The sequence below is a fragment of the Pan troglodytes genome, chromosome 6 (assembly GCF_028858775.2).
Source record: "Pan troglodytes isolate AG18354 chromosome 6, NHGRI_mPanTro3-v2.0_pri, whole genome shotgun sequence".
NCBI classification, from domain to species: Eukaryota; Metazoa; Chordata; class Mammalia; order Primates; family Hominidae; genus Pan; species Pan troglodytes.
In genome coordinates, this window is record NC_072404.2 from 32,940,598 (window position 1) to 32,966,291 (window position 25,694).

Sequence of the window (25,694 nt, forward strand, 5' to 3'; positions counted from 1 at the left end):
GAGACACTTTTTCCCTTTATTTAAAACTAAAGACGCAGCCCTAATTGTTGGGAGAGCTGGCCCAAGCGGGTGAGTTGACTGTGAACTTGTACTAAAGCGTGCTCTGCTGGCGATTCCTAGGGTGTGCAGATTTATCTTCTCTGCATTTACTTAACCCGGCAGTGAACTGCGCGGGCGTCATTTGTTAGGCGATGACAGACTTCACCTCCAGCAAGGGCTGCTTCACAAAATCGCAATAATTATCTAATAACCTTCATAACAAATATTATTATTGAAAAGACTGGTTTGTGGGGAGGGGACCTGGTGGGAGAACAAATGTATTTGTGAACAACAACAAACAAAACAAACCTGGGCAGACCTTCAAGTTCTGGGGCTTAGAATGGCTGGGGCTGTGGATCCCCTCCCCTACTTGGGTGGGAGCTTAGGCTGACCCCCTCAGCCCTGCCTGGGAGCCCCGTTTATAGTTTTGCCATTGACTAGAAGGAAACTCCTCCTCAGAAACCAAAGGGAGGGAGCCCACAATGCTCTGCACTCTCCATGGTGGGCAAGCCATGGACAGACCCCCAGCCAAGGCAGGGGGGAGGCTGAGAAGGGCATCTTTTAAGCTAAAAGGATTGTTTTCCTCTTTAATTGCCTATCTTTTAAGATGTGATTTGCTTTCCACTCACTAATTATTTTGATATAATACTCTCAGAATCTCAACAAATGAACAGGACTCTGTTTTTTGGTGGGAAATTCTGTCTTGCTCTCCCAGAGCCGCCAACAATGAAGCAGGGGAAAGAGCAGGAGAAAGGGAATCTTGGCATAATGTTGTGAAATTAGACCATGGAAACCCTAACAAACCACTAAGTAAGTGTGACCAGAAGCTTCCTGTTGTATTTATAGTTCAGAAATATTGTCTCTTCAGCTTGTGGGAACAAACGAGCCCCCGCACATTGCCGCTGAGGAGGAGCACAGACACGCACTTCTGCCACCGGCTGAGGCTGGATGTCTTCATAAAGCCCTCAGTGACAGACATATTTTTTCTTAGTAAGTTCCTCTGCAAGAACAACCCAAAAGAATCCACAAAAGAAATAACTTATCTACAGAATGAGCAGAAAACCAGCCATCCTATTATGCTTCCTATGAAAATAGGAAGAAAGAAAAAAATCTTCCAGTAACACATAGGTCTGACTGCATGATGTATTTTTAAAGTCATTTTAATTCCATGTGGCCATGTGGGTTTGCCTGCTCTCTTAAATTCTACTTAAGTTTTGTGAAGATTAAAACAGACAGAAATAAGCAAGCTGACAATATTTACAGCCTGTAATTTTTCTCATTCCTTGGAAAGATTCTCTATGTTCTGTGGTGCTGGATATGACTTCAACAGGCTTTCTGATCATTCCCACACCCCAGGGTGGAATATGGCCATGAAGTAGTGTGGATATTTTCTGTGTAAGTAACTCAAACTAAACTGGCAGAATCCCCGTCACTCTTTTTTTTTCTAATTTCAATCACCAAGAAATCACTCAAGCAAGATCACCAAATGAGTAACTAAAATGGAACCATAACGCAGTATTTTCCAATAAGGAGCCCAAAATTCAGAGCGCAAAACAAGGAATCCAGTATTCTCACAGACACATAACATTATAAAAGAGAACCCATACCCATGTAGAGTTTATATCCTTGTTCCCACTAAGATGTGGACACATCTTCTTGAATGCTGAAATACCAATGTTTACTTTAATAGGTTACACACAATGACTTCAGGATTCTTCACCTTGCCACTATTCATGAGAAGTGGCACTTGTGGGAGGGTTTTGATTTTTCAAAAAAACTTTCTAGGTTTTGCTTTCTGGACCTCTGACTTTAGGGACATCTGTTGGACTTATGTTGAGTGTAGGTGGCCTCTGCACAATAAGTTTATTGAAATTCCAAATCTATACTTTCAATTTTTTCAGTTTAAGCACTTAATAGGTATCTTTACCAATTAATACTTGCTGAAAACTGCCCAGCTCCTAAGGAGAAAAGCAGATCCTATTTTTTGTTTCATTTCTGAATGCAGTAGGAGAATTTGGCTTAATTCCTAAAATAGGATTGGAGGAAATCTACTGGGTCCCTTGTGGGTACCCATCCAGAAAAAGATCCCAGGACAGGCCACAGTCCCCAGTCACTGGGCTTGGGTTTTGCCATTGAAGAATATGGGGGGTTGGGGCCAGAAGGGGTGACTGGGGCCAATATGGAATTGTACCCAGGATAAACTTATTTCACCTTACTTCACCCATTGGTGCAATTTTGGAGACTGTTCTGGAAATCATAGATTATGTAAATTTCCTGAGATCAAACAGAAAGAGCAACTAACCAAAGAAAGGCGGAAATCTCCTACTGACAAAGGACCAATTTCTTCCCTAAACTACCGTTTATGATGTGTCAGGAAAAACAACCTAATGGCTCTGGGGACTTTTAAGTTGGGCATTGAAGACACCTCAATTTCCCCCAAAACTTTAGAGCACAGTTTGGAACAGAGAATTCGCCTGTATGTTGAGGGGGAGTGAATTTCTCCAATCTTAATGTTATCCAGGGGGCCGCCTAAGTTGCCTTCTGAGGGTCCTGTGCGTAGATGTTTTTAATTCTACGAAGAAGGAGAGGAAAAGGAAAGAAGAGAGGGAGAAGAAAGGCAAAGCGGAAGAAAAGAAAGCGCTTTAACCCCTTTCAATTAGCCTGGGGATTCAAAGACTAAAGTTAAATCCGGCCATAAAGTTTATTGCTTCAGACTCACAAGCGGCTGAGAACAGTCCCGCCGAAATAAAAAGAACATGCAGGCAAACAGGGTTCAGGGCCTGGTCCCGGGTGCGGGGGAGGGGGTGCTGAACACCCCCCTACACCAGGGTGGGGATCCTTGGTCCTCAGGGTCCAGTGGGCGCTAGCAGCCCAGGATCCACCTTGCAACCCGGGGGCCCAGCCTGGAGGTGCAGCCCCAGCCTCGCCGGCCTCTGCCACCCTCCCGCTCTCGCGAGCTAGCCTGAAACCCGGCCCCGAAGGCCGCCGCCTCAATTCAGCCCTGCCAAATGACCCCGGCCCGCGAAGACATATTGCCACAGCCCCGTAAGGAATCCCGCCAGAGTCCGCCTCGGCCCTGCCCCGGCCTTTCTTTCAAACTCCTGAGCGTAGCGCGGCCCTCGGCGCCCGCGGCCGGCGCCCCACTGTCTCCCAGCCCCCACCCCAGGGCTCCGCGACCCCCAGGAGCTGGCCCCGACCGGCCCAGCAATTGCGCGGGGGACTGGGGGTGCGGCCCTGCCAGGTCCCCACACACAGGCCCATTCGCACACAAAAATCATCTTTTTGCACGCCGGCGGGAGCAGCGGAAGTCATTAACATCCGCGGTTGTGCTGCAATTAAAGTTAGGCCCGGGGATGCGGCGCGGCCACAGGCGCTGCTCACTCTGCTGCCTCCGCAGAGTTGGCTCCTGGCGCTGCTCTTTTGGGCGGAGGGAAAGTTTGCTCTGCCTTTTCGAATTCAGAGGCAGCCTGAGTTATTGAACCAGAGAGAGAGAGAGAGAGAGAGAAAGTTTCCAAAGTACAAATAAACTTGAAAGCGCTCAGGAGGCGAGCTTACCTTAACTCGGAGGGAGCCATTTTTCAGAGAGTTTTGAGAACTTGTGGTTTGGACACTTCTGGACCTAAAATTGACAGTTTGAATGGCCAGGCGGCACACGTAGCCTGCAAAAGAGTCAAATGGAGTCCAGCGTTAGTGAGATTATATGTTATGTGGTATATAATGTTGGATGTCAACTCCCCAAAACCATAAAACTTACTTTAATGGCCCCACGTGACGTTTTATAGCCAGTGAGCCGATCTGTCTGTGCTATGGATGATTTTACGATCTAATTCATAGACAAAACCCTATTCATTTGGCACCCAAATGTCATATAGCCGGAACTGGGGCTTATAAAGTTTACTGTTTTATAACTTTTAAAAGGAAAGACGGCATCAGTGTAAGCAGTCGGTAAATGTGCAAATCTCTAGTTGCGCTTTAGCTGCTCTGAGGAGTTTCCCAATCGAGCTAGGATGGGGTAAGTACCTTCAATTTGTAGCAAATTAATTGTAGCAAAAGAAGCCAACTGGGTCCCGGGTGACGAGTGGGGAAGGGGTGCTGGGATGGGTTAAGGGCAGAGGGTTTGGGGTCCACAGACAGACATAGCAGCGTCTTCAGCAAGTGGAGGCCTAGGACAGCCTTAGGAAAGAGGCAGGATCTGTGTGGCCTGAGGGCGGCTAACAAAGCCCTGGGTTTTTTCTCCTTTTTTCTTGCTCTTTCTCTCTTTTTTGTACCCAGCAAGTTAACTTGGTTTCCTCAGAGATGGACAGGGTGGCCTGGGGCTTTGGAACAGCCTACAGCTTTTTCCACCTTCTGCCCTGAACTTTGCAATGGGTCAGAGGTAGGGAAGCGATGGGACAGTGTTGGTATGAGGTCTCCTTGCACAGGTCATCTGCTCAGGTAGCCTCAGACCCAACAGCTTCCAAGACCGCACAGACAGACAGAAAAGCAGACAGAGCCGCTCACTATTTGGCACAAACCAGACCAAGAGAACTTACAATAGAAAGTTTATTTTTTGTTCCAGTCAGTATTTTTTCCTTAAAAACAAATACAAAAAAAAAAAAAAAAAAAAAGCTGATCACAGTTTGCTTAAAACAGCCAGACTTGGACAATATTTGTAACTTTGTTCACAAAAACATACATCACCGAAGCTGCGCTTATAAGAGCCACTTCCAGAGTTCGTGCAAAGGGTCCTACAAAGGCACGCAGGGACACACCGCTTGGAGTCACAGTTTTCATCACAGAGTCACTAGTCACTACACGTCGAACAAGTTGTGTCTCATCAAGTCACCTCTACAACAGCATTAATTACACAAGGAATATAGGTAGTTTGAATAAAAATATCTTTAACAGCTTGGAGCTATTGAGACAGGAACACTTCCACGCACATGCACAGTTAAACAACTTGAGTGCAACACACAACATTGGCACTAAACGAGATTGAAGGGGGACTTTTTGTGTGTTTTTTTTTCTCTTTTCTTTTTTTGTTATAGTTACTTCAAGTAACACAGCTTGCTTCATATAAATAAGTTAAAACATCTATTTTTTTTTTCAAGACAAAGCCATTCAGGACAAAGAGATGAACAGAAAGCAGATCTACTTATACAGGCGCTATAATGGCAATAAACAGGCTCATGATTAAAAGATGAATTAGGGCAACGAGAACAGGGCTTCTTCACAGAAGGAACACAAGGGAGTTTCAGAAAGTCACCTTAGTACTGACACTACGCGGGATCCGCTAATACTGCTCAGTACTTTAAACGCTCAGATACTCAGGGACGGAAGGCCCCTCCTGCCGCGGCCATGCTCATGCTTTTCAGCTTATTATCTTTTTTCCACTTCATTCTCCGGTTTTGGAACCAGATTTTAATTTGTCTCTCGGAGAGGCAAAGAGCATGTGCTATTTCAATCCTCCTTCTGCGGGTCAGGTAACGGTTGAAGTGGAACTCCTTCTCCAGCTCCAGGGTCTGGTAGCGCGTGTAGGCCGTCCGGGCCCTTTTGCCTTCCGGGCCGCCTATGTTGTCTGCAATAGAAAAGTCAGCGGTTTAGCCACCAACTCCTGTCTTCCAAAGTCCGCCAGGGGGACAAGCTTGGGTCCTGAGCAAGGAACCCAGGCGAAAAGCTCAACAAGTTCTGCCTACCAGCCCGCACACCCCTCCCGAATTTCCTTCCCTCTTCCTTTCTAGAAAGAAAACAATACGATTTGGACCCTGGGAACAATCTGCCCATCTGAGGCTGGGGCCGTGTCCCAGCGGACTCCGGCTTTCCCTGGCCCCTCTCCTGCCCCCTCCGCCCTGCCCCGGGCGCCCCGATCGGGAGGCACAGCCCTCCCAGGCTGCCCACCGCACAGAAACCCAGGAAGCAAGGCCCTTTCCTGAGCGCCCAAGTGGCCTTCGGGTCACCCTCCCTCAAAGTTCCAGCCCCGAGAGCCGCCTCCCGTTTCCAGCCTGCAGGGTTGGGGAGCCTGTTTTCTTCTTCTTCCCTTTCCTTCTCTCTCCCTCCTGCCCCCAAAATTCAGAATCCTGCAGGCTCTCGCCTCGATTCTTTCCCCCAAGCCCCTTTTCGGGGTCTGTAATTAGTAACGCTGTTTCCCCAGCGTAGCCCTCCTCATAAATTATCCGCCGTGACAAGCCCGATTCACGGCTGCTACTGCCATCCTCTACCTCTCTGCGCCTTGCTCGGCTGGCCTGACCCGGGAGCGCGTCCCAAGGCGCGGGGTTCCAGAGGGGTTTTTTGCTTCCTCCCCCTTCCAACGTCTAAACTGTCCCAGCGAACGCCCATTTCCCCCACTATTTGTGAGCGCAGGGTGCTCGCAAAGAAGAGGAGGAAGGAGGAAGGCAGGGGAGGGAGAACGGCAAGGAGAGCTCCGCAGGGCTGGGAGAAATGAGACCAAGAGACACTGGGAGAGGGCGGCAGAGAAGAGGGGGGGACCGAGAGCCGCGTCCCCGCGGTCGCGTGGATTTAGAAAAAGGCTGGCTTTACCATGACTTATGTGCAGCTTGCGCATCCAGGGGTAGATCTGGGGTTGGGCGGGCGGCGCCGGGCTCGGCTCGCTCTGCGCACTCGCCTGCTCGCTGCTGGCAGGGGCGTCCTCCTCGGCTCCGGACGCCGTGCCAACCCCCTCTCTGCTGCTGATGTGGGTGCTGCCGGCGTTGGCCGAGGCGCCGCTGGAGTTGCTCAGGGAGTTTTTCCCGCCGTGGTGGCTGTCGCTGCCGGGCGAGGGGGCCACGGCGGAGCAGGGCAGCGGATCGGGCGGAGGAGAGTGCGTGGACGTGGCCGGCTGGCTGTACCTGGGCTCGGCGGGCGCCGCGCTGGCGCTGGCAGCGTAGCTGCGGGCGCGCTCTCCGGAGCCAAAGTGGCCGGAGCCCGAGCGGCCGACGCTGAGATCCATGCCATTGTAGCCGTAGCCGTACCTGCCGGAGTGCATGCTCGCCGAGTCCCTGAATTGCTCGCTCACGGAACTATGATCTCCATAATTATGCAACTGGTAGTCCGGGCCATTTGGATAGCGACCGCAAAATGAGTTTACAAAATAAGAGCTCATTTGTTTTTTGATATGTGTGCTTGATTTGTGGCTCGCGGTCGTTTGTGCGTCTATAGCACCCTTGCACAATTTATGATGAATTATGGAAATGACTGGGACATGTACTTGGTTCCCTCCTACGTAGGCACCCAAATATGGGGTACGACTTCGAATCACGTGCTTTTGTTGTCCAGTCGTAAATCCTGCCTGATGACCTCTAGAGGTAAACTCGTGCACTAATGGGGGAGTTGGGTGGAGGCGAGAAGGGTGGCGCGCGCGCCCCGGGCGCGTGCCCGCCGCCAGTTGCCGCCGTTCAGCCGGACTCGAGCGCCACCCGCTGGAGGCAGGGCTCATCGCCCAGCTTCCGACCGGGGGCTGCAAGGGCCGGGGTCGAATTGAGGTTACAGCCCATTATGGCAAAATTATTGCATTTCCCTCGCAGTTCCATTAGGATGTACCAATTGTTAGGCCGTCAGCTGCCGATCGCGCGCCCGGCGAGGATGCAGAGGATTGGGGGGAGGTGGTGACTTGCATTTTATTTACAACAACTTTATTTCCCCCGTTTTGCAGCCCCTCTTATTTTTGTGTCGAGGTTGGGGTCGGTACTGACCGTCCTGCCAGCAGCTCTGAATTTTGAAAATACAGATATCACCTTCGGGGAAGGGGGAAAGCCATTTAGCCAATTGGAGAAATAAATCCTGCCCGCAGCAGCAGCAGCTACAATTACGGCTCTGTTTTTGCGAGCGCATGAGGGACAGTGTCCCTGCCGCTCTTAAATGACAGGCGTCTATTAAAGATAGCTTTTGTGTAGTGTTTCTCCAAGGCGAGGTCAAATTCCATACACTTTTATAACCGTAGTCGATTTTTCTTTCATGTGAATATGGTTTTCGTGTCATTAGTTTGCGATTTGATTTGCTTACGTATCCAGCCTGGAAAATCTTCATCACAGGGTCCGGTTCCTCGAGCCAGCCGGGCCCCAAGTCGGAGGGTTCTCCTTGAACCCAGCGAGTGGGCCCAGGCTCCCTGCAGCCACAGAGGCTGCTTGGGGTCTGGGGATCCGTGGGGCGGGTTACTGGGGTCTTGCTTAGACCTCCAGGAGTAAAATGAGGGCGATAATGGAAGCATTCCTTGGCAATGCCTAGTATCTCTGTAGTTATTTTCCACGGCTCCGAAAGACTCAAGTAAATCACAAACATAGCTGAGAGGCAAGTGGAGTCTCCCCGCTGGAGGCCCGGCGTTGCAGGCGCCCCTGGCACGTCTGGAAGCCAGGACTCTGGCGGCTCCCATGGCCCTGGGCCCCTCGTTGGGTCCTGAACGCTGCTGTGGCGGCGACGCGGGCGCTATCGGAGGCTGGGAGCGGGAATCCGGAGCCGGGAGCCTGAGGGAGCCCAGGGGCTCCCCGGGCTGTAATGTTCCACCCGCGCCCAGGTTAACTCGCCTCGGCTGAGGCTGCTTCTCTTCCACTGACGGTTGCACACGCGGGACCGAGAGACTGGGCTCTGTTGGGGCCCCCTTTGTTCCTCGAGCTTCCTTCCTGTTCTGGGAGGCGGCTTGGGAGGCCGCGACAAGGCCGGGCTCCAGCTCTTGGACCCCCTCTTTCCACTGGCCAGAGATGATTTGATGATGCCCTTCGGGACTTACTGGCGAGGGACCTAGGCAGAGACGCCCAGACACGAAACGGGGCTCGGCCCAGGGCTCTTTCCTCCCCAGCAGCCCCGCGTCCCGAGGTCGGGGAGCTCAGAGACACTAGCACAGGAGCCCCAGACGCATTCAGGGCGCACCCCAGAACTCCGGAGCCGGTTTGGGCATCCTTGTGGAGCGGGACTGGGTGTGTGCAGTGCGCCCCGCTCCACCGCTGGTATTGGCTGTGTGTGAGGTTTTGTTTTGTTTTGTTTTGTAAGAAATAAATGCACAGACGCTTGCAAAGCTCCGGGCTCCCCTGAAGCTGCGGAAGCCCCCAGATGGGAGCAGGCGGGGAGAAAAGTTGGGGAACAGGCGAGGGCAAGGGGGCAAAGCCGAAGGAGGTTGCAGCGCTGGCCTGGTCCCTGCCCAGGCATCTACTCGCCCGCTTTTGCCTCTGAGTCCTCCCCGCTGGGCTGCGTGGAATTGATGAGCTTGTTTTCCTTTTTCCACTTCATGCGGCGGTTCTGGAACCAGATCTTGATCTGGCGCTCGGTGAGGCAGAGCGCGTTGGCGATCTCGATGCGGCGGCGCCGTGTCAGGTAGCGGTTGAAGTGGAACTCCTTCTCCAGCTCCAGTGTCTGGTAGCGCGTGTAGGTCTGGCGGCCTCGGCGCCCATGGCTCCCATACACAGCACCTACGAGCAGAAACGGCCGGGCGCGGGTAAGCCAGGGCCTGGAGGGTTGACCCAGTCAGCTCAGTGCCTCCCACAAGAGGCACCCAGACTAGAAACCACCCCGCCTCCACTCCAGCCTCTCCCACTATGTCTGGGGCCCAAAGCGTACTGAATGGGAGGTTATTTCATACCAAGCGAGATGTTTTCCACCTATAACGACTTGGGGTGGACATTATTGTTTTTGAAAAATCTGCCTCATAGGAAAACCATTACAAGCAAAATAACAGAATGAGCATTCTTAATTTGGGATGCCCAGGTCGTGTTTTTGTGGGGATGCAGGGTGTGTGTGTGTGTTTGTGTGTGTGTGTGTGTGTGTGTCTGGGGTGGGTGGTGTGGAACCATGTAAGTAGTGTACACACTCTGAATTCATAGTGGTCTCTCTGAGGATGCTACTGTGACCAGCCATGTCGGAACTCAACACATTTTTTGAAGAGTTAAAAATGGTCAGCCCTCTTGAATCTTTACACATTCTCCCAAATTATATGACCCTTCTGAGAAATGCAGAACTCCCCCAAGGATAAAGTGGATGTTAACGGCAAACATTATAATTTTAACAATCCGCATTAGGCTCTGTCCTAGGGAATTCCTAGGAGTCTTTGGGATTCCCTGTGGAGTCCTTGGAAACCAGAGGCTAAGAGATGGAGCTATAGGTAGTCTAGGATTTCTGGCAATGTAGGATTGTGTTGGGCTGTCTGATCTGGTGCCGAAGATCCCCAAGGGTGGTGGGGGTCCCTCCAAGACAGGTGTATGAAGCTCAGGCATGGGCTCAGAAGAGGGCAGAAGTTGGCTAAGAGTGGGCAGTTGAGTAGAAGGCGGGGGAGATGAGGGAGGAGAGAGAGAAAAAATCCTGACTCTGGGGCTGTGGCCCTCCAAGGCTTTGGGGAGACACTGGAAGAGGCCAAATGGCCACCTCTCTGTACGGGTTTCTGAAGGGCAGAAAGGAGAGGGGGTTGGGAAGCAAAGGGTATTTATCAGTGACGCAGTGCAAAAGGCCCTCTGGCTTGGGAAGCTGAGCAGGGTACTCAGGGTGCATGGACAGGCTGTCCCTCCCCACCAGCCTCTCTCTCTCTCTTCAGGCTGTCCCTGTCACAGGTCTCATATACCTGCCAGTGCCCCCATCCTCCCCTAAGGTGTCAGCTTACATGGACACTGGGGCCTTGCCCTTCCTCTGCCATGGCCTGATAGTCCCATTGGGAACTGATTTTTTCTTCTCTTTTAAGAAGCCAAAGAAACTTTGCTGGTTCTTTCCTCCTTTCTTTCTCTCTATTCCTCTTTCTACTCTGTTTCCTCCTTCTTTCTTTCTTTTCCTGCCTCCTTTCCCCTCTCCCTCCACTGTCTTGGGATATGTCTTACCCGCGCAGGAGTTCATCCGCTGCATCCAAGGGTAAACCGGGCTCGTGTACTTCCGGTCGGCGCCTTCGTCATGGAGTGCTTTGCCCTGCCCGCTGCTGCTGTCGGGTTTGTACTGCTGCTCGGGAGAAAAGTGCAGGTAGTCCCCGGGGCCCCTCTGCTTGCCACTGCCCGAGGGCGAGGCGCCACTGAGGTCCTTATCAGAATAGAAACACGAGGCCCCGTACTCGTAGGACGCCCGGTTGCAGGCCAGGACCGAGTTGGACTGTTGGTAGAAACAAGGTGAGGTGTACGTCTTGTCCGGGAGACTCGACGCCCCGTACGAGGCCGGGAAGGGCCTCAGCGCGTCATAGCCAGCCTGGTAGAGGGGCAGCTGGCCCAAGAAGGAGTCCTGGCCGCTGGGAAGGCTCCCGGGGAAAGTGGGATTCACAAAATAGGAACTCATTTGCGCGCCCCTCTGCAGGACTGTGATTTGTTGTGTATTAGTACATCTGGCTATAACTATTAGTAGTCATCGAACTGGTTTGTTTCTGGATGGCCGAACGCCAAAAGCGACAGCAGCAAATCGCACCAGCTGACGCGGCGGCGGCCAATGGGAGCGAACGCCGGAGCCCGCTCCCCGGGGACCGCGGCGACCGAGGCAGCAAAGTTACAAACAGCCCCCAGCCCGCCCGCCCGCCGCCCGCCCGGCAGATTAATGGGCGCGCACAGCTAGCCGGCCCGGCTCTCTTCCCGAACGCCAGCGGCGGGCACGGCCCGTTCAGTGGCGAGCAGATCAGGCCAGAGTAGGGACACTAATGCTTGGGCCGCCTCAAAGGCCCCGCCAGGTCCCCTCCTTCCTCCTCCCCTTTTTGCTTTATTGAATTTTGCGGGTTCCCCGCCCCTCCTCCTCCAAACAGGAAACCTGAAGGTCCTGCTCCAGGAGGGGCAGTGACAAAGGTGGCTTTGCTCCCTGCCGGCCTGCACTCCAGGCATGGCCCAGAGTTGCCCCTCCCCTAGCGCTCCCCTATTCGTGGGTGCGAGTTCTTGAGCTGGAGCAAGGGCCATGAGAAACCAGGCCTTCACTCTATGCTCTTCACTCGTGCGCCTTAGGAATCGGTGAACTCCCTCATTCTCTCCTTCTCCGCTAGCACCAGGGGCCTGGGCCTTGCAGCCCAGAGCTGAAGGATCACCTCGAGCTGACCAGGACTCAGCCAAACGTAGGTTCTTCCCACCCATTCCCTCCTCCCACATACACATCCTGTTTGAGTCCCAAGGGGCTCAATGGCCCGCGCCTGCCTGGTGTCAAAGCACCCCTTCCAGCTGGGCGTCCCCATCCCACCTTTGAACCCAGGGAATTGAAAGGCCAGAAACCACTGGTTTCAACAAGAAAGGACCGACAGAGCAGTGGCCGTGAGACTGGGCTCCTAAGACAGCCGAGGGACCTGCTCCCCTGCCTAGCGCCTAGGGACTCAGCATCCACTGCGAGAACCGCTCAGAGCTGAGGCAGATAAAAATCCAGATGTGGAATCTCTCTGTCCACATTCCAGAGGCACAGAAGACGCAGAGGCCCTGGCCAAGCTGGGCACAGAGGGCAGCTCTGCCTCCAAGGCCGCGGGATAATTGATGGGCTCGGTTTCCGGGGCGCCCGACAACCGGCACTGTCCTGGGGCCGCCCTCTTTACTGCCCTTCCTGGGACCGCAGGGAGGGCTGCCGCCCCTCAGTCGCTCCGGAACCGGGAATAGTCTCACCGGCTCCAGAAATCCTGAATTGCTTTCACTGCTGTCCCAGGCCTGGCGGTCCCCAGACAGGACATTAAAAGCCTGTCCTGAGCTGCTCACTCTTGCCTGAGAGGTGTGCCTTCGAGATAGTTGACTTTTACAACACATGGATCAATCTCGTTTTGTAAAATGTGATAGCAGCCCAATGGCATTTTTACAACTGTGTTTGTTGGGCTTGTAAAACCCCTTGAATTAGCTTTAAAATCCTCAATTCTGTGGAGGTTGAAGAAAGACTATTTACGTGATTTGGATGGATTTCTGGAGACTGTTTACAAGATCTGTGAAACCCTGGCCAATGCAGGCTCACCCGGTTCAGGACTTAGTGGGGAGGTGGCAATTGGCAGTGTTCCAGTAGGAATCTAGTAATGACTTAGTCTCTTCCTTGCTTTTCAATTTTTTTCCTGAACTCTCCTCCCACAAAGGGAAAAAATTGGGAAACGACTGGCTTAAGGTCGACCTCCGAAGAGCCCAAGAGGCACTCCGAAGAGCCCAAGAGGCACTCCTGGAAGGCGGCTGCTAGCCCGGCAATGGGGGCTACCCCTGGAAGCCGGATGCCTGTTCCCCAGTCGATCCGTCCTGGAAAGGGTTTACTTTGCATATAAAGCAGGGCCTCGAATGAGAGGATAGAATTGGGCATTTCCCACACATTACTTCAGGGAAAGAATTCAATAGGTGAAAATGAAAACTCGAGTCAAAAAATTAAAAGGGACTTTTAAAAATAGCTGTTTGAAGAAAAACATGTTTGTGTTATTTTTTTCTTAAACAAAATTATCAGACAACAGTGATTTTAAGCAAGTTATTATTTAAAATGAAAATAACCGTTTGGAGATGTCAATCAATGTTTACATTTATGATTTCCTTTTCATTCCGCCATGTCCCACATAGTGGTGGGTCGGAGTCAATTTACTATTATTATTATTTGTCATGCCTTGACAAGGATTCTCGATCTAATTATTGTTCCAGCTAACAAGAGAATTTGATTTCTCAGCTAAGAACCAGAAAACATTATATTTCTAGCTTCTATAGGCACTAGGATGGAAAAACATATATTACATTGGAATCTTTACATGTTAGCCAAGGCTAGTGCATATCATGTTGGCAGCTGACCAATTCATTTCTCCAACCAGATACACACACACACACTCTCTCTCTCTCTCTCTCTCTGAGAGAGAGAGAGAGGGCTATTCCGGCAAGAATAGGCACCCCAAACCCTCCAAAGGGCCTCTCCTGCGATGGTGAGAATGGCCACCCCAGGGCTCTCTCTCCTCCCTGCCAAAGCCACGCAGAAAGTGACTTACCTTTCAGTTTCTCTCCAAGGGGGGCAGGACGGCGAGCTGGGCCCCACTGTCTGCCCTTGCCGTGGGCTGCCCATTGAACAGCTCCACCTCTGCCAGCCTGGAGGGTGGTCTGGGAGTATGTAGGTGTGGGACCTTGAAGGCCACCTCGGTCCAGCCAGCTCGCTAGCCCAGACCAGAGCCCAAAGCACACAGGTGCGGCCTCTGCCCTTCACAGCCCTCACCTGGAGCCAAAGCCGTTCTTCTTTGCCATAGCCAATCCTTCTCAGAGCAGCCAGGCCTACAGGCCTCAGGACTACAGGTAGTCTCTCCGATTTCAGAATCCCAAAGCCAGAGTGTTCCCTGAACCAGCGTGCGCCCCCAGAACGCCTTGGGACGCGCAGTTTGGACAGAAGCAGCCATGACGTGCCAGGCGGCCTGTGCAACCAGTCTCCATGGTGCTGGAGTGGGGGTGGGGGAGGACCCGAGTCTATACCGGCGTCCAGCTCCGGTCAGGGGTAGCCGAGGCGGGGAGATTTCCCGGCCATATAGGCTCTGGGTGATCGCCCCCCAGGTCCCCTTGCGTCCCCCTCTACCCTGCTTGCTGGGAAATCTCTGAGGGGCCAGTACAGCAGTCGCGCCAGGCTACAAGAGGCGGGCTGCAGCTGGCGCCGGTCCCGGCGACGGCCACGGCGTGGCAGCAGCGAGCGCCAGCACGGTCGCAATAAATAATCGGCCCGCGGCAGCCGCAGTCAGGAAGGCGGCGGCCCTAGGATGCAAATGCGCCGCTTTATCCGCCCCAAGCGCACGCAGAGCACGGGCGAACGTCCTAAACATCCACAGCCCCTTCCTATTTATCGAATCCATACCAAGATATTGTCTCAAGTTGGGGAAACAACAACCCAAACAAAAAACAAACAAAAAGAACCTCTGACTCTTTTCTTGTCGCTGTCCGAGGAGTTCTCGGGGCAAATCTGGTCTGATGTGCACTTAGGCCGACCTACAGTTCGAGCCACCGCGCTACGCAAAGCCACCGCCAGCAGCACGCTCTGCGCTTCCTCCCGGGCAGCTCCACCATCCTCTCCCCGCTCGCGGAAGGTGGGGAGTGCGGTCGCCAGTCCGTTGCGCCAAGGTGGATTGGGGGGTCCCCCTATCGCCCAGACTCTGTTTGCGTCCTTCCTTCAACCTTAGCTGCGGGACCCTGCCACGCGCGCTAACAGCATTATGTCCTCTACACCGAAACTTCCCACCAAGTAACACCCAATTAATCCCATCCTCTCCTCCAACACAGAATTCCACCCACGCACCTATTCCCCCTCCCAGCGCTTCAGACACCTCTCTCATCGAAAAACCGGGCGAAGGGAAGCCGGCAACGAGCGGAGAACTCTGGCTGAATTAGTAAGTTTTTCTGTTTCCCCCTTCTACCTTTCTCTCTGAAACCAATTCCCACGGAGTAGAAAGTGCTGTGCTGATGCTAATAAAATGCCTGTGGATTAATGCACTTTGCCCTCACCTCTTCCCACCTTCCCAGGTCAAGGACGGTCTCCTCTTGTTGGGGAATCCAACAAAACCAAATAGGGCCATGAATGAAAACATAAAAATCCAAACCCAAAGGGCTGGCGGGGAACACAGTGTGCCGGGCCACTTCCTTTTGGGCTTCACGGGGTCGCTAGGGAAGGGGAGAGAGACGACCCAAGGGATGCTGCCCTGTGCCTGGGCGCTGTGCCACGGAGGGCCGAAGGAAGGCGGGCACTTACTGCCAAGGCGAGCCAGGGAGGGGAGAGAAAGGGAGTGGTTGTGTGTGTGTGTGTGTGTGCGCGCGCGCGCGCGCGCGTGTGTGCCTGTGTGTGTGACGTGTGTGGGCTGTAGTGTGTGATGGGGGCAAGTGTGAATGGGTGAGTATGGGTAAGGGGGAGTATGCCCCTCTTAAAGCCTCCCTGGGTGCCCTCTCCCACCGCTACCGCCGCCGGCTGTCGCCTCACCACCTTTGCTCCTATCTCCTCCCCACATGTCTCACCTTCAGACGGTGGCTCCCAGAAGCTCCTGCCCCTCTGACAGCTGTCGCCTGGGCAGCCCGAGAGAAGAATTGTCCTCTTTCCTGGTGCCAGAGGACGCAGGAAATTAGCCAGGTTGCGAGTTGCAAAGCTGCTGCCGCGGCGCCGGGAACGGAGCGCGCCCAATCTCCAGCGGGAGCCGCCAGGCCTGGCCTGGCAGGGGCTTCCCTTCGCTCGCCATCTCCGGACAAAGCACAGCCGAGCCCGGCTGGAAGGCAGAGCTCCGAAGCAGGCAGGACGGAGCGGAGCAAAAGAATGCGGCTCTATTCTCGCAAGGGAAATTATAAAAAAGTTCATGTTCACGGTTCTCATCCACATGACCGACAGCGGCCAATGGAAGGGCCGAACAACTCATAAAGTTGTATTGCAAAGTTGTAAATTTTCATAAACAACAACGGATTTATGACCCTTTCCCCATCACTGAGAGGAGGCAGCTCTTACACCGGCGCCATCTTACCACCGAGGCCGCCCCGACTTGGGGCCTCAGGTTTTACAGACCCTTTTGGGCCAGGTTTTACTAAAAGAGCCATAAGAAGCGGGCCCAACCCAGGCAGGAGACTGGAGACGAGGTCTTGCAGGCGGAACTCAGGATGCTCTGAGCTGCCCGCACAACCCCTGGACCTTCACCCCTCGCCCCTTCCCCGCATCCAGCTGCCCCAGCCCCTGCCCAGGCTGCGTAGCCCAGCGGGGGTCTGCGGTCCTAGCCCCTCCCCGCGCCACCTACTGCAGTGCCGGACCCTGGGGCCCCCTCGCCTCGTCTGCAGGCGGGGTGGGGACCTTAAATACCATTTCCTAGCCTGGGGCTGGGTTCAGGGCGCATGCGAATCCGGAATCAGCCTCTGGGTAATGCCCCTTTCCAAGCCCACTGCTCAGCCTTAGAGGAAAGTGTGGATTTGAAATTTCCTCATGGAATTGATGGAGGTTTTTAGGTAGATTCATAGAACATAACGTATCTACCAAAGATTCCGTTTTCAAGGGATCTAGAAGAAGTTAGTGCACACGCAAAAACCAGACAAACGTCTCTACACGGATAAAGGCACATATACAATTATGCACACAGGGAAGGGCATACACTCTATTGTGGGCACAGAATGACATGCAATTATGGACACAAAAACACATGCACCCAATTATGGACACCAAAATATATACAATTGTGGAATTAGGTAAAAACACACACACAGAAATACATACACAGAAAAATAAGCACATACTCATACAAATACACACATAAAAATACATTAAAAAGATACATGACACCAATACATGGGTACCCAACACTTGGACCATCACAAGGACAGCCACACCACTTTTGCTTCCCCACTGCCCCCTGCCCTCCAGCCATACTCACCTCCCCTTTCCCAGTCCCCTCTGGATAAGGCAGTCCACATTTTTCTTTGTCACCACGCATCTTTATTTTCGGTTACATAAAACACAGCTGGGCTGGGAAGTGTGCCTTCCCTGAACCCCAGGATGGAGCTGAGCAGGGTACAGGACAACACAGGAGATGAAGGGCATTGCGGAGGGCATTGGACCTCCCCACCCACTACAGTTAACTCAAGACAACATACCATGCTACAAAGTCACCCCATTAACACATCCTTTCCAAGTCAAGACACTGCCTTACAAATGAACTCCAAGACTATAGAAATGATCAAAAAAAATCTTGTTCAAATATACAGTATCTGCTATTATAGGAAACATCAGGGCATACATATTTAACACAGCTGAACAGTAAGATACAGGAGCCAGAGGAAAGGACAGCGAAGCTGGGAGCATCTCCACAGTCCTGCTAAGCAGAAGCTAACCCACAGATCTGCAGCCAGCTCAGGAACATTCCCCTCCAGAAGTGGGGGTTGATGGGCCTGAGCTGTGGGTGCCAAGCCAGAGAAGGAGGGATTGATTCTAGGGTGCAAGCACTTAGGATGCTTTTTGGAATAAATATATTATTTTTCGATTTAAATAGATGCCAATACCCTGATCCTGGACCTCAGCACATTCTCAGGGCAGCCTCAGGGACCCCAAAAGCTGCGGGCTGTAAGCAGCAGGGGACTTGCCTGGGAGCAGTCGGCACTAGGTAGCAGGCAAGCCAGCCAGCACAAAATAGGTAGTTTTAGGGGAGTAGGTAGTAGTGAGATTCACTTTCTTGCGGGTCTGGGAGGGTGGTGCTGGGTGTCTGCCAGTGTTGGGATACATAGGGACTTCCTGGGAATGGAGGCCCTCTGGGGCTGGATACATAGGTAGTTTGGGGGTGCCTCGAGCAGAGGCCTGTGCTAGGTAGTATTTTGGACGCGCCAGAGCAGGGCCGGCTGGCCTGGGGTTGGGGGTGTCTTTTGGGGTCCTCGGAGGCAGAGGGAATCCAAGGCGACCCAGTCTCTGCGGCCGCTCAGTCCACAAAAGTTGGGAGCTGGAGTAGGTGATGGGGGTGGGTAGAGTGCAGGTTGGGGACTGGGTTGCTTTTTTGTTTTTGTTTTTGTTTTTTACATTTTCTTTTATTTTTCCCATTTTTGTAAGTAAAACCAGTGAGTCTCTTAAAGATGCTTTTCCGACTGTCCGGTGCAGCGAGGGCCCCGGATCGGCCCCTCATTCCTCCTCGTCTTCCTCTTCTTCATCATCGTCCTCCTCGTCGGCCTTGTCCGCGGCAGCAGTGGCGGCGGCAGAGGGCACGGCGCCCTCGGGAGCTGCGGCGGCAGTCGGACCATCGTCCTTATGCTCTTTCTTCCACTTCATGCGGCGGTTCTGGAACCAGATCTTAATCTGGCGCTCGGTGAGGCAGAGCGCGTGGGCGATTTCAATGCGGCGGCGCCGCGTCAGGTAGCGGTTGAAGTGGAACTCCTTCTCCAGCTCCAGCGTCTGGTAGCGCGTGTAGGTCTGGCGGCCCCGCTTCCTGTCAGGTCCTGAGAACAGACATGCAGACACATGAACACAAGGACAGACAAGTAGACAGGGCACTCGTTAGGCTGCTGTCCCAGAGCCCGCACCTTCCTCCTGGCCTAGTCCCCAGCGAGCACCCCCCTCTGCCCCAGGCCCCGAACTGAGCTAGGGGAGGAGGGGGAGTGTTAGGGAAAGACCCCAACTGCAGTGCCAGACGCGCAGGCAGCTCTGTAATGAGCAAAGGCACAGAATCTCAACTTTACAACCGACCTTTCCAGCCGGCTAAGCTTCCACAATGTCCTGCTTCCTCTGACAAAGGAAAACTGTAAATATAGAGTGTGAGCAAGTGGGAAACGCTGCACTTTTGCCATTCAAAGATGAGCCCGGCCATTCCCCTGCCTTGCTAGGCAAGTGGGCGACTCTTCCCAGCAGCCTGAGCCCTCATCCCCAGGACCTTCCTAGGGCACCCCGACCCTCTGTCCTCATTCCCTCGCCCCCATCTTGAAATGGACCCTGGCACAGGGTCGGGTGAGAGGCCCTGGAGGGCTTGGCTCTCCTAGCTTTTGAGAAAGAAATGTCAGGCAGCAAGGAAAATGAGGAGAGAGAGAAGAAGAAAGGGAGGGAGGGTGACAGAGGAGGGAGAAAGAGAGACAGAATAGCGAACAAACTTAATGTTAAAATTCCAAGACAAATGGAGTTAAATAAATTTACGAGGATCGAACCCATTAATTGGGCCATAAAAAGTTTTATGAGCCTCATTTACATACAATGCTATGGGCTCCACGCAATGGCGCCTCCGCTCTAATTAAAACCAGAAAGGCTGCGCCGGGAGTCACGGGGCTACCGGCTCGCAACAGCCTGGCTCCGCTCTTCCGGCCCCGCGCCCCGCGCTCCCCGCTCCCGGTCCCGCTCCGCCAGCCTGGCCCGCCTAGCGACTGCGCCTACCTGAAGACCGCATCCAGGGGTAGATGCGGAAATTGGCCTCAGCCGCGCCATGCAGCGCGCCCTCGTCCGCCTTGTCGCAGGCGCCTTTGGCGAGGTCACTGCAGAGCCCGGGGATGTTTTGGTCGTAGGAGGCGCAGGGCAGGTTGCCGTAGGCGTCGGCGCCCAGGCCGTAGCCGGACGCAAAGGGGCTCTGATAAAGGGGGCTGTTGACATTGTATAAGCCCGGAACGGTCGAGGCGAAGGCGCCGGCGCCCGCCCCGTAGCCGCTTCTCTGTGAGTTGGGCGCAAAGGAGCAAGAAGTCGGCTCGGCATTTTGGAACAGAGAAGCCCCCGCCGTATATTTGCTAAAAAGCGCGTTCACATAATACGAAGAACTCATAATTTTGACCTGTGATTTGTTGTCCGGCAGCTTTCAGTGTCGGTTTTACGAGGTAGCGTGATATATGATAACATTACACCCCCAGATTTACACCAAACCCCATTTTCTTTTGGACGGAGCTCGCCGCAGCACGTGACCGCCCACATGACCGCCTCCGCCAATCTCAGCAGCCCTCACAGGTGGTCTCGCTCCGCGGGGCCCGCAGCCGCCTAGAATGGAAGGGCAAGAGGCTCAAATATGCGGCCAAAGAATCCGCCCGCGCCCGGCGGGCCTGGCGCGTCCCGCGGAAAAAGACCTGGAGGCTCCGCGGGAGCGCCCAGCTGGCGGCCAACCTCCGCACTGGGGTCTGCGGACGCCAGGCGGCCCGGCCCCACGCAGCACCCCCACCCCCGCCCCCCCGCCGACTCCTGCTAGTGAGCCCTGGACCAAGCTTGGGATCCTCCCCATCCCTCTCCTGTCCGCCTGCCCAGCCCCTGGAAGGGTCTCTGTCCCCCGCAACAGCCTGCCCCGCGGTGGCCTTGTGGGCAGGACTCAGCTATGAGCAGACCGACTCTGCCCAAGTCTTCTCTCACCCAGGTCCAGTGGGCGACAGGCCGGACTTAGACTCGGATCCAGACGGGGAAGGCGCAGCATCTCTTGCAGCTGCAGAGAGATTGCCACCGCAAACTGGAGCCATGTGGTTCGAATAAAGTCAACGTCTCCCAGCTTCCTTTCCTTAATCGGAGGCACACTGTTTATCCGCCCTAAAGGAAGCAGTGAAATATTTATCTATTAATGAGACTCATTTGCCAACAGATTTATTAACGTGGGGTTCCCCTCCCTCCTCCCGGACGCTGTAGTGCTGCAGGCTCTGTGCCTTCGCTCCTGGGCACCTGGCTGGCTCCAGCAGTCCGATAAATTGCTAAAGATTCCTTTGTCCTTGCCACAACTTCTGGTTCCCCTCTGGCGCATGGGGAGCCAGGGCTGTTTCCCCCAGCTTGGAAAAACCTCAGGCCTGCACCCTTCCAGGCACTCCCAATACTGGAAGGTTTCTGGGGTAGGCCGGGGTGCCTGGGAACAATACATGCTTTAGAGCCGATTTGGAGAGGGGGCTCTGGCGTCTAGGGACTGCAACCCACTGTGGACTTCCTTTTCTTTTGAAGACACCGAAAACAAATAGGGGAAGCCACCCCCTAAAGGCCACCCAGCTGTGGAGGCTTCACCTATCCAAGTACCAGCTCACATGGAGCTGAGCGCACAGTGGTCTCACTCCCTCCCATCCAGGCCTCCAATTCCTACCTTCCAGGCCTCCGACGCCTGCACCATGTTGGACCAGCTGAAGCCCCTGCCGCCCACCGCTCGGTGGAGGATGGTGGGGAGAACCCTTCCCCTAAACGCCTCATAAACTGCCCGGCTGCGCTGGAAGCCCGGCCACCTTTTACTGCTCAGCTCGATTACACACCATAAACCCGACCTCACAATGGAATTGCCCCGGAAATTCTCCTGTAAATTATAGAGTTTAGTTCCTTGTGTACTAAGCACTTCCCATCACTTTCAGAGGGTCCAGGCCGTCCCCGTTTACCGCACCCTCTCAGGGGGTCCCAGGAATACAAAAGGTGGAGGGAGGGTTCAGATCGGGACGCCACGGAGCCCCAGTTCCTGCGCAGTGAACCACCGGGGCTTGGGTAGGAAGGCGGGGGCTGGTGGGGCAGGTGGGCGCTGGGCTGTCTCCTCCCGGGCCACGGAAGCCTGGGGGTAGGAGTGTGGAGTGAGGGACAACATCCGGGGACGCCTTTATGGCGGATCAGATGATACCTTGTCTCCGATGGAGAATAGAGGGAGTAAGACAAAAAGAAAAGACCTAAATAATCCCAGTCGCATCGCCTTCTGGAAGGAAATAAAAACCCAAGAAAGTTAAAGGAAGATGAAGTAAACAAGAAGGCTAGGAGATCAAAGAAGCAGAATTAGACCTTTTTAGACCAATAAATTGTTCCTGGGGTGACACACAGCAAGACGCAAAGAGAAAAGACCAAGGCCCCCGCCGCCGCCGTCTGTCTAGACTCAAGCGACTGGAGGGGCCAACAGAGCTGGTGTTTAAAGTAGAACCTGCCCAGTCCAACAGCCCGAGCGGGGAGCGATTTCGGGGATCGCGGGAAGGAACGCACTTCGCCAAGGGAGGGCCGGGTGCCCTCGCCACCGGCTCATTCCTGCTCCGGTTTTGCCCGATGCGCGTCCAGGAGGTTCTGGCAGGACGCACTGCCCCTCTGCCCCGGCCAAGGAGGATGCGGATACTGCCCGCAAGGCTTCGGCCTTTATGGACCCAAGTCAGCCAACTGGGCCGAGTCCTGCGGACACCGAAACCTCCCTTTCGTTTCCAGGCTTCTTTCTCCCCTCTTGCCCTCTGTGGTCTGATTTAAAACGAAAAGGTCGGATAAAATCAGGCTTTCAATAAGGCTTCTTTAACTGTGTGTTCTCTATTCATTGGTTCTCTACTTATTTGACTGAAAAGACACAAATGCACTAGGTTATGTGAGATAATTTTCACAGAAATACTCATTGACCCTCAGCCTGAAGCAGGCACATGTAGGCGGGTTTCTAATCAGTAGAGCTATGTTTAGATAGACATTTTCCACTGCCGTCCCTGAGCTTCCTTCCTACCTACTGGCAGAGCGTGTTCACTCTGCTTCTTGTTACCAAATACCAATATTTAAATTCAATTATGAAGGTAAAGCCAGCTCTAGGCAGGGAACAGCGCCTTCCAGAGATTTGGGTGGCAGGCAAATTGCTTCCTAAAGGTTTCCACCCTTGCCTCTCTCACCAGCTGCATCTGTTCCCCATCCAGTGAGTGAGTGATCCCTAGCCTGGGCACAAAGACAAACTCGTCCCTGTCGTGTACAAATGAGATTGGGTTGGTGCGGGGTCTTGCCTGGGTGAAGGCCCGCAGCGGGGAAGCCACTCCCAGGCTTCCCAGAGGAAAAGCAGACTCCCAGCCACCAGCCTGCCAAGGGCAAGGGAGGAGCCTTTGGACAGTCCCCCCAGGCCTGGGAGACCCTGGGCGGCCTGCACCTACCTGAGGCCTCCGTGATCAGTGGAGAGACGCAGTCGCCACCGATCTGTGACTTCATTTATTTGTAGTTACACAAATCGAGCTTTCTCTCTGCATCCACGGATCTGCGACTTCACCATTTATTTGCAGTTAACATAAATTGAGCTCTCTATCTGCGGCTTGAATACAAAGCCACGGTTGACTCCCAGGGAAGCTATAAAACCCTTCTTACAATCAGACGTTGTGAAATTATATACGGAAATGTAATGAAGGCATGTGTCTGTAATATCTGTATCTATCTATCTATCCATATATATATATGGATAGAGAGACAGAGAGGGAGAGAGAGAAAGGAGAGATATTGTGTGTGTGTGAAAGGAAAGAGAGAACAAACACCCGGGAGAGACATCAACCAAAATCCAGTCCCCAGTTTTACAGCGTGAAAGCACTGGGATGCGGGTCGTAAACATTTTGTGGGCTTGGCGGAGACTATTACGACCCAAATAAATGCACTGTGTAGCGTGTTCACAGGGCTCCGGGGCCTTTCGAAAGGTTCTCTGTTTGCTTTTGCGTTTTGCCTCTGGAACCATTCGACATCCGTGGCTGATGCGCGCACCCGAGAGGAGGCCGAAGCGTGTTCCCCGCCTAGGGTCTGGGAGAGGCTGGGCCTGGATTGGGGTCCCCTCCCTTCTGGCCTCCTGATGGGTGAACGCCAGAGCAGCCTCGGTTCCTGTACAGCGGAGGGCATGCCGCGGCCAGAGACAGCCCGGGCGGCTTCCACACTGTGTGCGACACTTTTGGTGCTACGGTGTGATTGTTATATTAAACATAACATTAAAAAAATAACCAAAGCAGTCCCTGGTTTGTCCCCCAGGATTCTCCTCCCAGCCAACTGGGCCCGGCCCCTATACCTACAGTGGTCGGACACCGAGATTGCCTTTACGCCCAATTTTCACCGCCTAATTTTATTGTCTCGATTCAAGCCAGCCGAGTCCCGGGGTCCTGGCTCTGTCTTGGGTTCTGGCTCGCCGGGCCCTGACCCAGGTCGCAGGTTTCGGGGGCCTCCTGGGCGGCCGCGGGAGCCGCGGCCACGGTGTGAGCCCTCGGCACGCACCGTGCACACCCTCTGGGCGGTCATCAAGTTCTGGGGCTGCAGGCGTTCCTCCTGTGTCCGCCAGTCAGCCGGGGCTCTCTGGCGCCTGGCTGTGTCAGGCCTGTCCCAGCTGAGGACGGTGACCCTGGAGCCGCGCCCGCGCCTGGAGCTGCAGCCCCGCGGCCGCCCCGCGGCCGCCCGGACAGCTGCAGCCCGGCAGCACTGGGCCCCCGGGATGGGGTCTGGGAGGCGCGAGCGGTGAGGGTCGGGCAAGCCCCCGCCGATTCCTTGTTTCCTAGCGAGGCTTCTAGCCAGGCTTGAGCAGCCCAGAAAATATAGGGCGGCTGTTCACTAAAATCTGGGGCTCCCATTCCAGAAAGGCTCGTGTCAAGTCGACATCTTAGGAACTTCACAAGGGTCGCAGAGGCGGGAGATGGCGGCGCAGAAGCCTCTTGCATGGAGCCACACTGCCATCTGCTGGCCGCCGTTTGGTACTGCAGCCTCAGCTACCTCCGCCGGCCTGAGCTTTGGGAGCCGCCGGCTAGCCCACCGCACCCCACTCCCAAAGGAGGGGCGTGGGCCTAGGTCCCGGGGAGTCTGCGTGGAGCCCGGAATCTACTGCAGAGGAGGCAATGCCAATAAAAGAGGTGTTTCCGCAGCCGCTTTATCGGCGGCAGACAGAACAAATGAACAAATGAAAGGGCTTTGGTGGAATATCCTAATTGGGGCTGGACAGTTGTAAACTCATTAAGGGACGAATTCCAGACAGTTCGCAGACCCGGCCTTTATGGCACACTCTTACTGCCTATTCTTTGAAGTTCCTTCTGTCTGCAACAACAGAGGGCGTCCCAACCTGGCGGCGGGGTGGGGGTGGGGGTTAGGGGACGCCTCATCCACCCGCGCCCTGGTTCCCCTTTTAAGCTTAGAACACATCCAACTTTGCAGAAGTCGTGGAGTGGGGGAAGGGGGTGGGGCGAGGGAAGCAAGGAGGTGGAAGCGAGGCCGAACCCTCCGGCCACATCTGGAAAGCGCTCAAGCCTCCGAAGTTGTGGCCGTTCCCCGCCCCCCCCCCCCCCCCCCGCCCCTCGTAGCCCTTTACACCCCATAAACGGTAACAGCCCTCATTTTCTTTTATGGCGCTTAGGGGCTCGTCAGTTGCCTCAGCCCTGCCTCTGTTAGGCCTTGTGCTCGGGAGGTGCTTGCAGTGCAGGACCCAGATTCTCTTGGGCCAGGCTGGCAGGACTCCGCGGGGGTGTCCGGCGGTGCGAGGATGCAGGGCTTTGTTCCTTTGCAAGCCCCCAAAATGTTTGCCTGCATGGCCACGTTGGGCCGGTGGGGCTCCTATTTCCCTCTTCAGAGCCTGCTTAGAAGGCGGCTCCCAGCTCTCTATCCTGTCACCCTCTCCCCCTTTTCCTCACCAAGCTAACGAAGGCTCAGGTTTGGGAATTTTCTCGGGGGCACCAAGGTGAGAGTGGTCTTTCCACTGC

The 25,694-nt window shown here is 54.2% G+C and overlaps 3 protein-coding genes and 1 long non-coding RNA gene across 8 annotated transcripts; 1 reads left to right on the plus strand and 3 right to left on the minus strand.

Annotated features, from left to right (window-relative positions):
- Nucleotides 1-3,594: 3,594 nt before the first annotated feature.
- On the minus strand, nt 3,595-7,450 carry HOXA5 (homeobox A5). 2 transcript variants are annotated; one of them, XR_010158821.1, is made up of 3 exons: nt 6,556-7,450; nt 5,285-5,596; nt 3,595-3,698 (listed from the first exon to the last, which is right to left on the minus strand). XR_010158821.1 is itself a non-coding variant. In XM_519011.7 (2 exons), exons 1-2 carry the CDS (start codon nt 7,448-7,450, stop codon nt 5,346-5,348), a joined length of 1,146 nt encoding a protein of 381 aa, XP_519011.3. In that variant the 3' UTR covers nt 4,564-5,345. The 2 variants fall into 2 exon arrangements, 1 of the variants encoding a protein (XP_519011.3); XM_519011.7 differs by lacking the exon at nt 3,595-3,698 and having other exon boundaries at nt 4,564-5,596.
- LOC134810528 (uncharacterized) lies at nt 3,821-15,941 on the plus strand. Its single transcript, XR_010158825.1, has 3 exons — nt 3,821-4,051; nt 15,129-15,235; nt 15,861-15,941. It is a non-coding gene; the product is annotated as an uncharacterized LOC134810528 (long non-coding RNA).
- HOXA6 (homeobox A6) lies at nt 9,154-11,430 on the minus strand. Its single transcript, XM_003318365.6, has 2 exons — nt 10,806-11,430; nt 9,154-9,413 (listed from the first exon to the last, which is right to left on the minus strand). Exons 1-2 carry the CDS (start codon nt 11,245-11,247, stop codon nt 9,154-9,156), a joined length of 702 nt encoding a protein of 233 aa, XP_003318413.3. The 5' UTR covers nt 11,248-11,430.
- A 1,340-nt stretch (nt 15,942-17,281) lies between the features above and the next one.
- HOXA7 (homeobox A7) lies at nt 17,282-24,564 on the minus strand. 4 transcript variants are annotated; one of them, XM_024357636.3, is made up of 5 exons: nt 24,030-24,564; nt 23,139-23,293; nt 20,662-20,832; nt 19,711-20,298; nt 17,282-18,788 (listed from the first exon to the last, which is right to left on the minus strand). In XM_024357636.3, the coding sequence occupies exons 4-5, from the start codon at nt 20,087-20,089 to the stop codon at nt 18,475-18,477; spliced, it is 693 nt and encodes a 230-aa protein (XP_024213404.1). In that variant the 5' UTR covers nt 20,090-20,298; nt 20,662-20,832; nt 23,139-23,293; nt 24,030-24,564; the 3' UTR covers nt 17,282-18,474.
- Nucleotides 24,565-25,694: the final 1,130 nt, after the last annotated feature.

What these genes read in the sequence shown, in the direction of transcription:
- HOXA7 (XM_024357637.3), bottom strand. Translation starts at nt 20,089, where the DNA reads ATGAGTTCTTCGTATTATGTGAACGCGCTTTTTAGCAAATATACGGCG. An exon ending in CCCCTGGATGCGGTCTTCAG is followed by an intron (nt 18,789 to 19,710) that starts GTAGGCGCAGTC and finishes GTCTGTTCTCAG; the next exon opens with GACCTGACAGGAAGCGGGGC.
- HOXA5 (XM_519011.7), bottom strand. Translation starts at nt 7,450, where the DNA reads ATGAGCCCTGCCTCCAGCGGGTGGCGCTCGAGTCCGGCTGAACGGCGG. An exon ending in CAAGCTGCACATAAGTCATG is followed by an intron (nt 5,597 to 6,555) that starts GTAAAGCCAGCC and finishes TTTCTATTGCAG; the next exon opens with ACAACATAGGCGGCCCGGAA.
- HOXA6 (XM_003318365.6), bottom strand. Translation starts at nt 11,247, where the DNA reads ATGAGTTCCTATTTTGTGAATCCCACTTTCCCCGGGAGCCTTCCCAGC. An exon ending in GCGGATGAACTCCTGCGCGG is followed by an intron (nt 9,414 to 10,805) that starts GTAAGACATATC and finishes TTCTGCTCGTAG; the next exon opens with GTGCTGTGTATGGGAGCCAT.